The sequence below is a fragment of the Rhopilema esculentum genome, chromosome 9 (genome assembly GCF_057945365.1).
Source record: "Rhopilema esculentum isolate cy_ngs chromosome 9, ASM5794536v1, whole genome shotgun sequence".
In the NCBI taxonomy this organism is placed as follows: Eukaryota; Metazoa; Cnidaria; class Scyphozoa; order Rhizostomeae; family Rhizostomatidae; genus Rhopilema; species Rhopilema esculentum.
Window position 1 is genome coordinate 853,300 of NC_142823.1, and position 17,424 is coordinate 870,723.

The window sequence follows — 17,424 nt, forward strand, 5'->3', positions numbered from 1 at the left end:
CTATCTTCAAATTGTTTTATTAACAGGATGAAAATTTTACCCGACTTGTGAAGAATTTGGTTCAAGGGAGAGTCCAATCTATAAAATGGGAAATCAAAAACGTTGCCTAAGCTAATTTTGGCGAAATGCATATAAATATAGACTTAAGTACAAGAGCTTGTGCTACCTTGGGTACCGACTTTTAGTTTTCTCAAAGGTTGGCTCAGAGTTTGTATTGTAAAAATATGTTTATAAAGACGAGGCTTATACTGTTCGCAAGGTGCTTACGGTCAATGCCAAACTGAATAAATGACAATTAGACGTCCTGCTAATAGAGTCTTGACTTCCAATAGCACATTTTGATTTTTCATCATGAAAATCAATTGGTATGCTGTATTTGTTGCTTGCCAAAATGTTAGCTTTGCATCAAAAAACTGCAAGGGCTGGCTCGCCCCTCTCACTAAAAAATTCCCGTCGAGGCTCAAACCCCCAACCCTCAACGAAGCCTGTACTTATGTTTGCAACCCTCATTGGCTTTATAGGTAGCTACCTTTATGGGTTTAACCAGTGTAGTCTTGCGTCTTATCTGACTACAACCCTTGAACTCTCCAAATTGAACATGTAGAACACATGCAACTTACTCTCTAGTAACAAGGGAAGCTTATCTTATAGAGAGACCAATTTTGAGTGGCGATGAAAAGCAAAAGAGGAGAAAATAAAAGTTACGTTATTTTAAGAACAGGAAAAGCATCCCTTTCTCGCTCTCTGTTTCATGTGACAGCCTCTTCCTTGAGCTTGAAACAAAGAATGAAAATTAACAGAAGTTCTGTAAAGTATCTGCTTTAAAATTTTCACATTAAAAGTTATTTGAACAAAGAGAGCTTTATAACCTCTAACCAGGGGGTGTAGAGCAAGGGAGGCTCAGGAGGGCTGAGCTTCCCTTGTTGATGCCGAAAATTGCCAAATCTCTATTTTTGCTATTGTTTTTCGCAAAATTTTGGGCAAGAGCCCCTCTTGTTTTTTTGGTAGCACTACACCACTGCCTCTAACTACAGTTAAAAAACTGTGGAATAATATGGGGGGTAGAAGATGCTTGCTGAATACGTCCATTGAATTGTTCAATTATAAGAGTAAAACTTTCAATATTTCCTTGTTGCCAATTGACAGAGTTTTCACTAGATTCTATCATAATAATTTTATTGAGAAATTGAATCAGCCCTGTTTGACGTCACAATACGCTTGTTCTTATTAAAAGCGAGGCTGGAACTTGAAGATCAAAGTCCGTTTGCTTCTCCTTCGGTCACTTTGGGCCTATACGCACGAGTTTTGTGTCGCTTCTCCAGAAAAATGGCCTCAAGGACACTTATATCAACTGCATTTAAAGGGTACAAGACACAGCAAGTATTTGGTGAGTTAGAAAGTTCGATGCACATTGAATTGTTTATTGACGAACGTATTTAACGCGAAATTGCTCAGTTATTTTGCCATGACATAAACGTTTCTAAAGGACAAAGTACCAGAATATTTTACATCTGTGCTACTTATTGATTTTCTGTATATGTAAAAGTATGGCACAAACTTGTAACTATTGCACACAATATTTTTAGGAAAGCAGCAAAAATGCACATTTGAAAACCCTCCTTACGCATTGGCATTGCATTGCTAAAAATCTCAAATGGGAATATTTTCCAGCCATTGTTTACTTTGGTATTCTCTGGAGGATTTCAGGCTCAGTTTAGCTGAGATAACGTGTCTAGAATGGATAAAGATTTGCTAGTTTTGATGAAAAGGCAAGGTTATATCATTTTGGGCTCCAGTCCAATCAGCTAACAGACTGCCCAGTTGAGCAATGTTGATAAAGTTTTCTCCAGTATAGGGGGCCCCACAGGGGCGGCTGGGAGTAGAAAAGTATTGGTATTTAGGCTCCGAAATTAAGACATAAGAAGGTCCCTCCGCAAGGTCCTGAAACTATTTAACAGGGGTGGAGCTTATATGTTCTTATTTAAGAAGGTGGGCAAAATGACTTTTTCGATATGATGGTTTAAAATAGCTTTGGCAATACCATATCTTACAAAACTATTTGAAGGCACTGGCCCCCGTTGTCTCCCCCCAGACACTGATGACCCTGTGGTAATGTAGTTCATCCTACTAGTTTTGGGTGAAGGATCGGTCCTACGAAATACAAATGAATTATGGCTGCGGCAAATTACTCGAGCGAAATCGTGTTTTGATACAGCGGTTTGCTGCCCAGTAATGGAGCCCCAAGGTATTAGCCCATTAATTCTAATACCATGAGGCTTTTGGCCCGCGAATGAGATTCTATTACGATAAAGCGAGCGATTTACTTTAGAGTAATGCAGCAAAAAAACGTAAGATGTATCATTTGATTTGAGAAACCGAGAGAAATAATGTGAGAATGTTGCCTGTGACTCTACGGTCATATAGAATCAAAGTTTTACAAAACATACAGTTCATACGAAACAACTTTTACAACTGCCTTTAGCTTAAACAAATTATTTCATGACTGTTGCTCTTTATATTCAGTGTCTAAATTTTGTCAATCAAATTATCCATCCAAAGGCATTGCTAGCAAAAGTACAGCTACATTTTGTAAATTCATAAAGTTAATTTCCAGAAATATTTTTTCTATAAGCTGAGGCCTTAGAATAGAGCTGGGGCTCTTTCCACCGTCCCTTCCACTGACAGTGGCCCTCGTAGTATTAGAAATGAAAAACTAATACCTTACTGCTGTTCACCCATTCTTCTACCATGGCTCAACAAGAGAAGTTCACGTCATGCAGACCACAACAGACAAAAGAAATTTCGGGGCAGTGTATTAGTTTTTGGAGGCTAATACCATGGCCAGGGCTGCTGATTACGGCATGGATTACACTTTTCAAAGATTTCAATGAGGATTAGGAAAGCTTTCATTCAACGAACAGAAAAGCAAATATAGCTTGGCTATATGAATAGAGCTGGTCGCATCGATAAATTGTTGTGAAAAAGTGGCAGCGTACAAAAAGCAAAATAAATTTCCTGCAATCTCAGAGACCATAAGTCGCCTTCCTTTGAAAATAAAAAGGTATTAGACTAATACCTTTAATACCACCCCACGCCGCCCCTGGGGCCCCAGTATATGGTCGATCCCCAGTATAGGATTCGTCAATCAAGATTAAGTTCTAAAGTGCTGCCAAAGCCATTTTGATGTGTTTTGTCTTGTGTTGTTGTAGCTTGGCTCCCATAGGTGTGGTGAGTGGTCACCTCTTTGAACCACATATGTTGAAAAAAGTCGACAAAAAATGTCTAGACCTAGCTTTACTTAACATTTAATTTCTTAATTAAAATGTGACTTTTCTATGGATATCAGATTATAATTTGATAGTAAATATTATCTAAAGATGTTATATGCATTTCATCTCAATGTTTTAGGAGTTGCTACAAGATGTTTCAGTGCATCAGCTTCTTTAAAACAAAAAAGTATGTATCACTCAACATTATTATTTAATTGGTAATTATTGCCTGCAAGAGACAGCATTTGTATCTTCTTTATTTTATTAACCAGCAACAATATTTCTGCATATGGTAGTATTGTAAAGAAGTTGCTTGGATGTTGTTCCTAAAAATGATGTGTGGCTATATCGATATATACACTTAGTGAGCAAAAGTATTGCGCAGGCTGAAACAGAAATGGGGGCACTGCAGCAAAAATTTTTAGCGAACCAAAATTCAAGTTGCCATAGCAAGTTTCATAAAAGTTATAAGATGACTTTTTAACTGGAATATGTTAGAAGATTTATCGAGGTTTGATGCTGGAAATAGTAAATTAATATTCTTGATTTTTGAGTATTTTTAAACAATATCAAAAATTGCAAAATCACAAAAATTGAGCCATGATGATTAAAATATCTGTGACACATTTGCAATAAAAAAGTTCATCTTTGCACTAATTTGTGTTATCTTATTACAATGAACTCATTACAATGAAATTTCCCGTGAAAAGCAGGTTCACTCAGGTGCCTCAGTAGCTGTAATAAAGTAAGTAGGCTTAATAAAATGGCTTAAAATATGCCACTTTCCACGAAATACAAGGCCATTTATGATCAACTTGGTACTCAAACACCTAAATGTGATCTTGCAAATGTTTTTCTGAACTTACCATGTCACAATAAACAGTACCTGTTACAAAACTTTCTGACAAACTTCCAGCAAGCCTCATAAAGGTTTCAAAGCCGCAAGACTGTCCAATAAAAAGTCAAAATTGTTCACTTTTGAAAAAGTAAATTTTTTCAATCTTTAAATTAGAAGTGTTGCCAACAGTTTGAAAATTGATTTGATTGGTTTTTAACTAGAAAAAGACGCCTAATGGCTTCATAAAAGTGGTTTTAATATTGATGGTCTTGTTGTTTATAACGTGGTTGCCATTACTCATTTGTCAAACCTGTGCAATACTTTTGCTCACCAAGTGTATATATATATATATAAATATGGCTTGAAGTCATCACAGGATGAATATAAAGATAAGAAAACTCTTTGTTAGGTTTGATCAGTGCAATAATCAATGTTGGGGTGTACTGATAGACAATTGCCTCAACTAAAAGATTGTTTGTTGTGTCCAAATAGTTTTTGGTCTCAAAGGTTCTTTTCTTTTTCAGGTGGCAAAAATATTGTTCTGGTAGATGGTGCAAGGGTTCCATTTTGTGTCTCAGGAACAGAGTAAGAACCCTCATGATATATAAGACTTTATTACCATTTGCCTATTTGTTCAACAAGTCATGAATCCATAGGAAAAGTGATATTTCATCAATTTATTCAATGAAGCATTGCTTTTACAGGGCTGGTAATATTAGGCGTGTGATCGCACACGCACGCCTCCACACATGCCTAAAACTCCTGAGGCGTACTTTCTTTTTTATTCCAAAACTTAGGTTAGGAAACTCAAAATCTAAAACAGATTCATTTGAATCCCATCCCATAGGGAAACAGAGTAATGGCAACAGGGCAACATTGCATGCCATCGCACGCTTAAAATTTTCAATGCATGCAATTAGCAGCACGCTTCCAAATTTCATACTGCCAGGACTGCTTTTAACACAGACTGAAGTAACTTGTAGAAATCCTATACTTCAGTTTATGTTCAATAGCATATATTAGCAACAGATAGATCTGTAAATGCTTGAAACTGAACTTTGTTCTTATATCATAGAATTTTCTGACTGGAAACCCACTTTACTAATCTCATTTTGTTCTTTGCTGCATTATTTGATTAAGCACCGTATTCAAATATTTTTTGTAAATCAAACTTTCACTAGCATGTTGAACTGATATGACCCTAAATAAGTAGTTAAAAGTTAAGTGCTCTATGACCCATGAAATATTTGCGGTTGAAAAACATGTTTCTCTTATTTGGTTCTTGGAGTTAAAACAGAGACCATGTTATTATGATTTGATGAGGGAAGGGCCTGTAATGATATGGCCATGTCTCAGCCTGTTTGTTGCACTTTTAACTGATTTTGTAAATGTAGAAGCACTTCCTTCGCCCTTTCAAACTATTTGATTCAAATTCAAAAAGTTTAAGAAAAAGCCAACTCTACATCTTTCAAGAATTGAAAGTAATGCCCTGTTTGGGAGACTAATAACAATAGTTTTGAACCTCCCCCGCACTGCTTACATATTTTCCTATTACTGAACTAGTCAATTTGTACTTACTATGATCAATTTAGATCAATTGCAGAAGATCTCTAGGTCACATATCAATCTTGTGATCACATATCAATCTTATTTCAGACAAGAAGATATCTTTGTGACAATCATTGTAAAGGCTTGTTTTAATTTGAAACAATTTAAAAATAACAGTTTTATATTCTGAAGAGTGTCAGATGAAAAGCTTTAACATACATACTGTATGCTTTTTTGAAAGCCATTTTTAAACAATTTTAAAGCAAATATGCCATTTCTTTCGTAGATACAAGAATTTGATGCCCCATGACCTACAAAGAGAAGCACTTTTGTATGTATTTGTAATAATTTTTTATGCTTTTAGATGTTGAAATTCATGTAATTATCATGTTTGATATTTTGATTCGTAAATATGTTACAGATTAGGTAAAAGGACAGTTTGATTTTTAAAATGCTGCAGTTGCCTGAAATACATCTTAAGAACAGTGACTTATAAAAGTTTAGGACACATAAATTGGATGACTAAGGGACCCATGACCAAAAGGGACTCCAATTTGTTTTTGTATCCATGTTTTTAAAATTTTTTCCTTAAAAGTTTTTTAAGATATTTTTGAAATTTTCAGACAAAGATTTGTCCCAAAGGTTGTCACGCTGGACATTTTTGTATTTAGTGTATCAATTTATTATAGTTTGGATAGCTTGAGTTTAATAGTATCAATAAAGCAAATCTATATTAGGATTATAATATATTTCCCTGCTTGTTATAAGAAGTTCTTTGTTGTTATAGCTAACCAGTTGTTTTTCATTTTTCAGAGGAATACTGAAAAAAACTGGAGTGTCACAAGGTAATTTAGTGTTTATAGTAATAACCTCATTATTGACTCCTGAATCATACACCAACCTAATATTTTGATCACCTTTGCGATTGGCTTAAAGACACTGTCAAGCTAGGACTTGTGACAGTTGCATAGAAAGGTCCAAAATCTGTTTTCATGGCCCGATTTAGTATTCTTAAGCCAGGTGAAGTATTTTCAGCATGTTTAGAAAATGAGATTGTTTGCAAAAATATTGCAAAACTAAATGGCTTACAATATAGGGTGGTTACTTGTGACGTCTAACTGTTAGTATGCAAGATAAATTGAAGGCTTTTAGAAAGTATATTTGGTTAAATGTACCTTGTATTGTCTTGAATTTATTGAATCATTTCAATGCTTTTCAGATTTGTTTTTTATAGAAATAACAATACAGTGTTATGATATTGAGTACAATTTCAGTCTTGCACATCACATTAAGTCATTAATGTAGTGGCAAATAACACCTGAACATGTCAACTGAACCTTTAGCAACTCAATAGTCGTAACTTAGCATTGAATGCACCACCATTTCCTACTCATACCCATGCTTTGCAGTGTTGCCTTCAAGCGACAGTTGACGCATTTTCGCAATGTTTTTCAGATGATATTGATTACGTATGTATTGGAACTGTCATCCAAGAAGCTAGAACTACAAATATCGCACGTGAGGTATGCCCTCCTCTCTTTTGTCTGTACTTATCGTTCAAGCTTAAGGCTGGTCGTTCAAACAGATGGCAACTAGCATCCGTTAGCAAAGCTTTCTTTCTTCACTGTTCCATTCAATTACCCAGCGTTTTTAGCACTTTTTCTTGGTTGATTGAAAGAAATTGTTGTAGGAATTCTCGCTATGTTCTTTATTCATGATGTGCAAAGTATTACTTCTATATTGCCTTATTTGCTCCAACTTTTTCATCTTCACTACGAAAGCGATGAAAGAGATAAACTCTTTTTGTAACACATAGAACGCATTCAGCTTAAATCTTCCGTGTTCGGCAACTGGCAACTATTATGTAAATATGAAGATACATGAAGGTAATAAGCACGTTATTTATTGAATACTTTTGTAGGTAGCATTGAAAGGTCTGATTTGTTTTGATTTTCGTAGGCAATGCTGAGTGCCGGGTTTTCTGACCGGATCCCTGCACACACTGTGACAATGGCATGCATATCATCCAACCAGGCGATTGCTACAAGTAAGGCTTTTTCAACTGCAAGATTGTCTTGTACTAAGTAACCGCAGCCTGAAATGTATTTATGATTTGAAATTTGGGGCGTTTAGAATGACATCTCAAATTCATAGAGCATGTGTTGATCAATTCATACTGCACAAAGATGCGTCTTTTGTAAGCTAATTTCCTAGTCCTGATAAAAGTCATAACGGAGCATTTTAAGACGAGCGTTCAGGCAGAGAATATTCCCACTGTCATCAAACTATCACGTGATATTCTATCCCTTTACAGTGATTGGTTTCATGCAAGCCGGAATGATTGACACGGCGATCGCAGGCGGTGTCGATTTCATGTCGGATGTACCAATCAAATTCAACAGATCAATGCGAGGAAAGATGATGCAAATGCCAAAGGTCTCTTCATATTGTACAGTGGCACTTTTCTAATTTTCAATCTTTTATATCACAATTTCGTCTACTTTAGTGAAATATTCTTGCAACTCCACTGACTGCTTTGTTTTTTCCTTCATCTCCTTTTTCCACCAAGCTTATCGATAAACAGGCCATTTGTTACAACTAAAAAAACTACATTTGTTACAACTACGTTTCTCCTTTCCCGATCATGTACTCGGTCAATTCTCTTTCATGTATATATGAAAAACTTTATTAGCAATTATCAGAAATTTTGAATACCTTAATTAGCAAGATTGCTTTTAGAAAAAACTCATTTATGACTTTAGCTGCAATAACCAATATTTTTAAATCGACTTTAATTAATGATGTTTATGTTGGCTTTTTGCAGGCAAAAACCATGGGAGCGAAGCTGGGGTTGTTGGCATCCTTGCGGCCCAAGCATCTTGTACCAGAGGTACTTGAATGCAGTTTTATGATTTTCCTTGCTTATCAGTTCATAGTTAACCCTCTCTCTTACCAACACACCGATCATCGAATTCTGGGAATTTCGTCAGAAAGCTGGAAATATTGTTGAAACCAATCTATTCGTTTTAATTTTAAAATGAATTTATTTAATTTTATTTTGTATCTGAAGATTATCTTCAATTCCTTTTGTCTTGGGCGAGCGTCTCGTACGCTTTTGTGGATCGCCCCCACACCACGTACCTCAGTAATTTTTATTGCATTTTGACGATTTTTGTGTTTCGTTGTAGCTTCCTGCCATTGCCGAATTTTCAACAAACGAAACCATGGGACACAGCGCAGACAGGTAAAAATCTAACGCTACCTGAAGCATATAATGGCAACGTTGGCAACGTGACTTGACAAAAAGATGAAGCTCCACCCCTCCCCCCCCCCCCCTGGTTACTTTCTTCTTGCCAGTCGGTGTATGCTAAATTCTGGTGTAATTGATAAAGGCCAATGAGAAATTGGGAAATGGCATTTCTACGGTACATTGGATCCCCTCCTGGAGGTCCAAATTCCAATGAGATTTAGGACTTAAGTTGATATTTTAAATTTTTTTTCAGACTTTGCACAGCATTCAAAGTGAGCCGACAGGAACAGGTTGGTCTTTTTGTATGCTTTGTGTGACAGAATCAATGATAGTTGTACGTATCAGTAGTGTTATTCGACGACCATTTAACCCTATGGAAAGTGGACACACCTTGCTTGTTGTTGCTTAGCAGTCGGTGCTATTGTTTTGAAATTTTAAGATTTTCTGTCATTTTCTACAGTTGTTATTTCAATGCACATTGTATTTATTGAATACCCGCTTAAGTAGACCCATTTAGGAATATTGCAAGTGGAAGAAAGGGAGACACACAATTTGTATGATGATCTTTAAACTGTTACCTTTCAGGATGAGTTCGGAATTCGTTCACACACTTTTGCTAAGAAGGCCCAAGACGTAAGTTCTGTATTTTGTCATCTCATGTTGACATCAAAAGACGATTTTCTTGTGGCACATAAGAAGCAATGAATCGTACTTTAATAATAAAGCTTTGTGCATTTGTAAGTATACAGTTCTGCGTGGATGGTGTTCTGGACCAATCTTATAGAGTACCAAAGTGACGACGTCAGAAAAATATATTTCTGAACTTTTGACCCATAACCTGAGAAGGCATCATGAAGTACCGCTAAACCTGCAAAATCAGTTAAAGGTATTACAAATTGGCTGAGATATGACCACGTGAGCACAGGTTCTTGGCCCATTTAACCTCTGGTCTTGGTTCATAACTTTATTCACGTCAATTAACCCTTTCATTTGTCACTTGATTTAAAGTTTTGTTGTAATAACAAGCTTTTTTAGATCATTATGATATGTTTTTTGCATTTTAAACCAACTTCCGTAATCTCTTTCAATGCATAAAGTCCAGAGCCCTTTCTTTGATAACATCTGCGATCTGCCCCACCTGCCATTAAATACTAAGAGTGAAATCTTTTTCATTTGTAGGCTGGGTTACTCGACGATGTTTTGCCATACAAAGTGCCAGGTAATTTGAATAATTTCCTTGTTTCCATTTACACCCATGTTTATTCGTTCCTTTAGATATGACGTTGTTTTAAAAACCCTATCTTTGACAATTTCAAAAATCTTTAAGCAGATATGAAATTAACGTTCCAAGTTCAAGCAAGTTTCTGATTGTTAAAATGATGCTTGTACCGAAAACGTCGATAAATTGCTCTCTTCAATCTTTTAACTTTTTGCAATTGAATAAACATTTCCACTTTTTGCTAGGTAGTATGTTGGTTATATTTTCAAATTTTCATATTTTAATAATATTTCTGTTTTTTCTGACTTCTGTTATTCTGTTATTTCCCTATACTTTCATAATGTCAATATTACTTTGTTTATTAATTAGTTCCCATCTATGCTAATTCTACGTGAAATATTGTTTGGAATATTTGATTGGCTTACCATTTTAATAAGTCGAGTTCTGTCTATTTTCTTTTCAAACATTTTGCATGATCAGTTTAGTTCTAAAACTTATCTTGCCTGACCGTGCTTCAGTTCAATTTATGACCAGTTTTAGAAATTGCATGATTTATTCTTGCCATTCCTTACTAAATTAAGAAACAGTGGTTTTCTTAGAATGTACAAACATTCGTTTAGATGTTTCTTAAAAGTGCACAGAATATCGCTAATTTTCCCTTTGTAGTGGTATGAACTAGAGTAAACCTATCCCAGCCCGGATGCTTTGTGATCCTGTACCTTACCTGGAATTCGTTTGAATTACCCTAGGTGTAGCCAACCCGGTTACTTTAGACAATGGTGTCCGCGTTTCTACTATGGAGCAGATGGCTAAATTGAAACCGGCATTCATAAAGCCCCATGGGACAATTACCGCTGCGAATGCCTCATTTTTGGTATGTTCCTTTTTTCTTTTGTTTAAGAAGTCGTTTTACGATTAAAAACTTGAAAATGGCTGTCAGACGAAAGGCTTTAATTTACTGAAATGTTTTCCTTTTTTCAAAGCCATTTTCAAGTTTTGTACCACCAAAAGACTATTAAAGACTTGCTATACATTGGGGAATAAAACTGGATGAATTCGCAATCACTTCGTGAGGCTAATTTAGCAATCACACAACCTTTCCGTTGGTCGGAAGGATAAATTTTTCATTTGGTCGGACCGTAGCATTCATTTTTATGATGATTCAACTTTGATGCCAATAGTTTTGGAGAGTGAGTGATCCCTTGCAAAAAATAATTTCTAGCGCCATTCTTGCAATACTACTTAGAAGCATTTCGTCTTCTGCAATGGTTTCGATCATCTTCTGCCGTTATAATTGTTATTTTATCATCTTTGCCTCTGTATGGTGCAACATTGAAACGAGAGGGCAGTTTGTTTCGCATTTTCAAGCAGAATAATTGGGGGCTTTGCACCGTTTTGTTTAGAATTCTACTAATGTCGTGGTATATATGCTTTGTTTCTTTATATTTGCTTCCAAATTTCACAGATTTTCGGTTACATTTTTTTAGAACTTTTTGTCAGATGTCAAACAACATTGCTTCCTCGACCATTCTTGCTTTTGTCGACTTCTTCTGTCCAATTCAGCTCAGTTTCATGATCTGCTTTCCCATTTTGAATAATTTTCACTGCTTCTCATTGTGGAGCATCATTGGCAAACTTTCCTACAGTACAAGGTGTCGATGTAATGTTTACACATTTTGATTTCAGACCGACGGAGCATCTGCTGTTCTCCTCATGACCGAAGAGAAAGCGCTTAAATTGGGCTTCAAACCCAAAGCGTACCTCAGGTACTCAAAACTATTGTATTCTACTTCCATTGTGACGTAGTTTGATTGGCCAAATTTTGTCGAGATTTGGCCAAAAGATTTTACATAAAACAATTGGATTTCCGCCAAAGGTTACAAGATTTCCACGGAGTGATTTGCCCCTCGTCTGTGATAGGCAATTACGCATTTTTTATTTGATTCTCCACACTTCTGTGTAATTCTTCGAACATTTTGCAGTCGCAGTTAACAAATATTTCATGAAGGTTTGTGAGCAAGCAAATGCTTGATGGATAAAAATGATATCCCGAATTCAATGTCATTTTTTTGTTTCGAGCCCCATACCATCTTGATTTATCCTGCTGTTTTTGTTACTTTAATATCGGTTAGAATTCTAATAAGCATTGTATTTACAGGGAATTCACCTTTGTTGCAATCGACCCGAAAGATCAGCTTCTTCTGGGGTAAGTAAATCATTGGTAAATCTGTTTGAAAATCCTACTTACCACATTGACCATTATATACGCTGGTCGTTTACTTTTTGTTCGCTTCCGGTTGTTCCACTTCTTGTTGTTCATTCTCAGAAATATGCTCGAGCCAGTAAAAGGCAGTGTGTCCCCTATTGTGCTCAACTTTATTTTCACAGGAGTGAAATTCACACACTGTCGAGCTTGATCGATAATAGAACGATTTAAACCAATCAGAGACAACTTAAATTCCAGAGCTTTTGAATCAAATGACTGTGTTCCCGTTGTAGTGAAGCTGTAGCTAGAAAAATATGGCTCCCTGTTTGGTTTGTGCGACAGACATGTCAACAGCTAAAAGAAATGCTTCCATTATCATCATTTAATTCCAGTAATTAAATCTTCTTGCCATTATCGATAGCTTTTTGCACGCAGTTTCAAATGTGATCTACTACCGCAACTAGGCCAGCCAAAGCAAGCATCGTAATCCGTTATCCGTTGAGGCGGGAAGACCTATTGTTCAAATTAGCCAATCATTGAAGGGACAGACTGCCTTCAACAGTCTCATTTGACCTCGGATATATCACAGAATAGTCACTTATGTTGATGCAGAATATTTAATCAAACGTAGATTGAAATGCTTTTATCGTATTTGTAAGTAATTGATCAATAGGGAAGAAAATTTTGTAAAAAAACAAACTTTAGATTAATAATGATTTTATTTCTATGACTGTTGGAGTTTTATTGTATTTATAAAACATTTTGCAAATTCCAAACAAAAATGTTTTTTAAATTGGTTTTGCACGCAGTGTCATCAAAACAGCTCACATAATGGCCTTAAGGACCAAAATTATATAAAAACAAATTACGAAGTAGATAAAGACAGATTTAATTTCGGAAAAGTTATGCAAGCTTACAGAAATGCTTGAGAACCAAAAAGTTTATTTGAATGAAAAAATATCTGAATTGCAGCTGCATTGGAATGTACTTAATTTCTTTCAAAGCTTACAAACGGGTCTTATAATTTTGTAAAGACTATCTGTGTTCATATAGTATAGATTGAATCATTCTTAATAACATGATACGGTCTTATATAGCTACGGTCCCAAACGGTCCGATTAAAGGCTTTTGTGCAACCGGCATGCTTTTGCGACTATGTTTTCAAAACCGGCCTAATATCGTACTACATGGAAGTACGAAACACAGTCAAATTCGCAAGACAGCTGCCGCTAAGCATGTCGATTGCGCAAGTACCTTTGAGATTTTATTGCAACATGCTAGGGTATTGTTTTATGTTAAATCTTAAAAGTAAGCGTAAACTTTTGTATGTTTACTTCGTCCCTTCTCACGAGAACTTAGTTGCAAGTTTCGCTCTCAATTTCAGACCTACCTATGCAGTTCCAGATGTTCTCAACAAGGCTGGCCTAAAACTTTCAGATGTTGATGTTTTTGAGATCCACGAAGCTTTTGCTGTGAGTTTTATTTTTGTCATGATAGCTCAGAAACTATCATCCATGCAAGCATTGTAAGAAAACCTGCACACAGGTTGATCCCCCCCCCTCCATTACAATATTGCTATATTTAAATGTTTTAAGGTTGTCAGTGAACATGTGATTGACAAAGTAAACACGTGATCGGTTTAAGCCTTTCGCTGAGTAATAAACATCGTCCTTGCGAAGGAGAAGGAGAAGAGTTAAGTAGCAGTAGTACAATTGATTTGACTAGTCGAAGCCTGATGCCATTGTTTTGTCTAGCTATAGAGTTTAGGAAGGCGTTCATATTTGGTCTTGATTGAAGTACAAATTGAAAAGTCAAGATAATAACTGTTAAAGAAGTACATTAATTCACCATAAAAGTCTTTATGGAAAACTCTTTCATACCTTTGTCTCATGTTAATTTTACGTCACTCGTTTCCAGTCCTATTGTGGTACTAAACAACTTATCATTTTCTAAATCATTTGAGAAGTTGTAGAACTTGCCTTTGCATTTTTAAGCAAACAATTTTTCTTGGTGCAAGTTTGAACTTCCTGTTTGCTGCTTTTGTCGCTTTTAGCATAAATGAGTAGTTGGACCTTTTACTTAATCCTTTCCCATTTCGCAGCCATTTTATTGAGGATAGTTGAAAAATGATTTACCTATCTTGTTGCAGGGTCAGATTTTAGCAAATTTAAAAGCAATGGATTCTGATTGGTTTGGCAAAAATGTTATGGGAAGAAAGGAAAAGGTAAACATCTCTACTTTTTACACATTTTTACACTTGATCACACATTACCAAGAGAATTTTTAAGGACTTTGTTAGGCAGAATCCAAGGTCCGGTTTTATCCGATCAGATTATATTCGTCAATTTGATCGTTTTTTTAAACATAAAAAGAACCAATTGCTATAAATCAATGCATTTCCAAGTAAGAATTTGTTTTAACAGTGTTGAGATCTTTTTTATTTGCGGAATGTTTTATTTTAAAAGGCCTGTCATATATCAATTATTTTAGAACTCTCTTATGTAAACGATGAAGCAGAAATAACGTGCCAGTTGTTTATCAAAGCGACCATTCCCAATATTAGTTTGTATGTTTTCTGTTTATTTTTTTTATTAACATTTCAATTTGTGTAATATTAAACTTGCTAAGGCAGTCATAATTTCTATTTGTCTACCTTTTTGCACAGGTTGGACAAATCCCAATGGAGAAGTTAAACCTGTGGGGAGGCAGTTTATCGATTGGACATCCTTTCGGAGCAACCGGGTGTCGGTTGGTGACAACTGCGGCAAATAGATTAATAAAAGAAGATAAAAACGTAGCCTTGGTTGCAGCGTGTGCGGCTGGTGGACACGTGAGTATTTCTGTCTCTGAATTGCCCCTTGTTTGGTACTCCTCGCTTTCTTGTGACATTAATACCTGTTTCGTTTACATCCTTCATAACAGAGATATGAGCCATATCCGTCATGTTTGCGTTTAATTACCAAATGGGAAATAATTAAGGTTATTCCTTCTAAATCGGTCATTTTATCAATTTTATATTCCAGTATCCTTATCTGCTAAAAAAGTTTGTAGCCATTAGGTCCACCAAAATCATAACTTGTCACCCCGCCGATTTTGATAAGCAGAACGACAGTTTCTGTGTTCTTTAAAGAATATCGATTGTTGGGAATTACTGCCGAATTTCCTTATCGAAAGAAAAGCAGATCAGCTCTTGGTTGCCTTAGGCTTCTCCAAACTCACAGTTAACAAATGCTGATTATTCCCAACACAGCAAAACAGATTCCTGTAAAGTTTATTTAAGTTAAAAGCTTTGTAAATAATTTGTCACTTTATGGTTCATCTAAAATTTCTCATCTTGGCACTGGAAAAACAGTTTGCAATAAACGCCCTAAACGTTGCTGTTTTCTCATGCCATTATACAGTTTGCATTGCGTCTTGTGTTTGATACTGAAGTTTATCCAATACTCATTTGATTAAAAATCATCAATTAACGGTATTTATTGTAACGGATTAACGGTAACGGAAATTGTTTACAAGCTTTGAGAGGTGTCGTCATGAATAAAGGGCACTTAAACAACCTTGCCCCTCCTATCAAAGGGCAAATGGGTTGGTTGACCCCCCCCCCTCTCCGGCGTCCCTGGTACGATTATCAGGCGACAACTCCCTATGTTCTCATCTATATTTTAGTTCTCCTTTTATTCTAGGGACATGGAATGATCATCGAGCGCTACCCTTCAAAGTAAGAACTGCGTAAATATGAATTCAGCTTGTATAATTTGTAACTGGACTCTCCCCCCTACAAATGTCAAGTGATATTTCTCTGTATGTATTTATAACTCATTTGCAAGCATCACCACCGCTCCTTCGCATTGCAGCTCCTGTGTGAGTGGATAGTTTCTTAGTCATGTTAACTCAATTTCTGTAATTTAAATATGACAAATTTTGAACTCGAGTTGCGTTGCTGAATTTCTTTTGTCTGTTTTGTATAAAGTGTAGTTTAGAAATATTTGAAGGCCTTGTCTCTTGCTTCGGCGAGATTGTTGTGACACTTAAGTTCGTGAAAAAGCCCATGTTAAAAGTGTCGACTTCCTGACGTATTATACAAAAAGTACACTTTTTATCAGCAACCGCAAGTGTTTGATTAACTTGGTGCGAAATGCGAGACTTGTTGGTTGGTACAGTTTCCAAGTCAATACAGATTACGACCAGTCGTCATGACGTTGAACCTCAGTAAGTTCATACCTGTGTTTAATTTAGCATTATGTCCTGCCACTGAAAATGATCTCACACCAAACAGACTTACCATGCTCATACGTGAATACTAGCCACTTTATCACCAGTGACAAAATCACTGTTTGTCATCAAAGACCCTTTTCAATGCCTGTTCCATTTATGCCATATGATGCCCCTGAAGCACATCGTTGATAAAAGACATATCAAATACTGGGTGCAATCGTTTAGTGAGACCTCCGTTACCTACGTTGCATTTACTCCTTGCTCAAAGATCCTAATTTTTGAGAAGCCTTTCTCCCATGGTCTCAATGGCAAATGCCACTTATGATGTCACTCATGATGTCTCTTTTGCACAGATGCAAAATGGTTCAGCCAGTGAATATACCTCCCTTTGGCTACTAGTCCAACTTTTCTTCCTCAAAAAAATTATTTGCATGCTTTCAAGTTGATTGCTTGCTTTGAAATATAATTTAAGAAAAAGCGTCTATTTTTGGTCTTTGCAATTTGCCAAGTAAAGGAAAAAGTCGATCGGACAGTTTATTAAATTTTGCAATTAATTGGTTTTTTGATTAGAATGTACATTTTGAGGTCAAGGCCGACAGTTTTGACAAATCTCTTATTACAGCTATGAAGATCTAAATTTTATTGAAGAAGCAGCTTGAATACTCTCCTTTCCGTTTATGTATTCAAGTCATTCACTGGCTGGCCTCAACACTGACCCATGTTTTATTATTTCTTTGACGAACAAACGAACATTTTCGTTGGATGAGAATGCCCCACACTTTGTCAGACTGTAAATAGTGCCTATGTTATTTGCTTGCGAAAGGTGGTTGCAGTGACAGAATAGTGTTGCAAGTTATTCTGTGTTACAGTTCATCCATT

The 17,424-nt window shown here is 36.0% G+C and overlaps 1 protein-coding gene across 1 annotated transcript; it reads left to right on the top strand.

Moving 5' to 3' along the window:
* Positions 1-1,231: 1,231 nt before the first annotated feature.
* LOC135689064 (trifunctional enzyme subunit beta, mitochondrial) lies at positions 1,232-16,261 on the top strand. Its single transcript, XM_065206168.1, has 20 exons — positions 1,232-1,387; positions 3,409-3,456; positions 4,632-4,692; positions 5,942-5,986; positions 6,469-6,500; positions 7,111-7,178; positions 7,615-7,702; positions 7,970-8,091; positions 8,480-8,545; positions 8,844-8,899; positions 9,159-9,195; positions 9,491-9,538; positions 10,085-10,124; positions 10,874-10,998; positions 11,811-11,890; positions 12,283-12,330; positions 13,715-13,802; positions 14,480-14,554; positions 14,996-15,160; positions 16,014-16,261. The coding sequence occupies exons 1-20, from the start codon at positions 1,327-1,329 to the stop codon at positions 16,050-16,052; spliced, it is 1,392 nt and encodes a 463-aa protein (XP_065062240.1). The 5' UTR covers positions 1,232-1,326; the 3' UTR covers positions 16,053-16,261.
* The last annotated feature ends 1,163 nt before the right edge of the window (positions 16,262-17,424 follow it).

What these genes read in the sequence shown, in the direction of transcription:
- LOC135689064 (XM_065206168.1), top strand. Translation starts at nt 1,327, where the DNA reads ATGGCCTCAAGGACACTTATATCAACTGCATTTAAAGGGTACAAGACA. An exon ending in CTACAAAGAGAAGCACTTTT is followed by an intron (nt 5,987 to 6,468) that starts GTATGTATTTGT and finishes TTCATTTTTCAG; the next exon opens with AGGAATACTGAAAAAAACTG. An exon ending in AAGTGAGCCGACAGGAACAG is followed by an intron (nt 9,196 to 9,490) that starts GTTGGTCTTTTT and finishes GTTACCTTTCAG; the next exon opens with GATGAGTTCGGAATTCGTTC.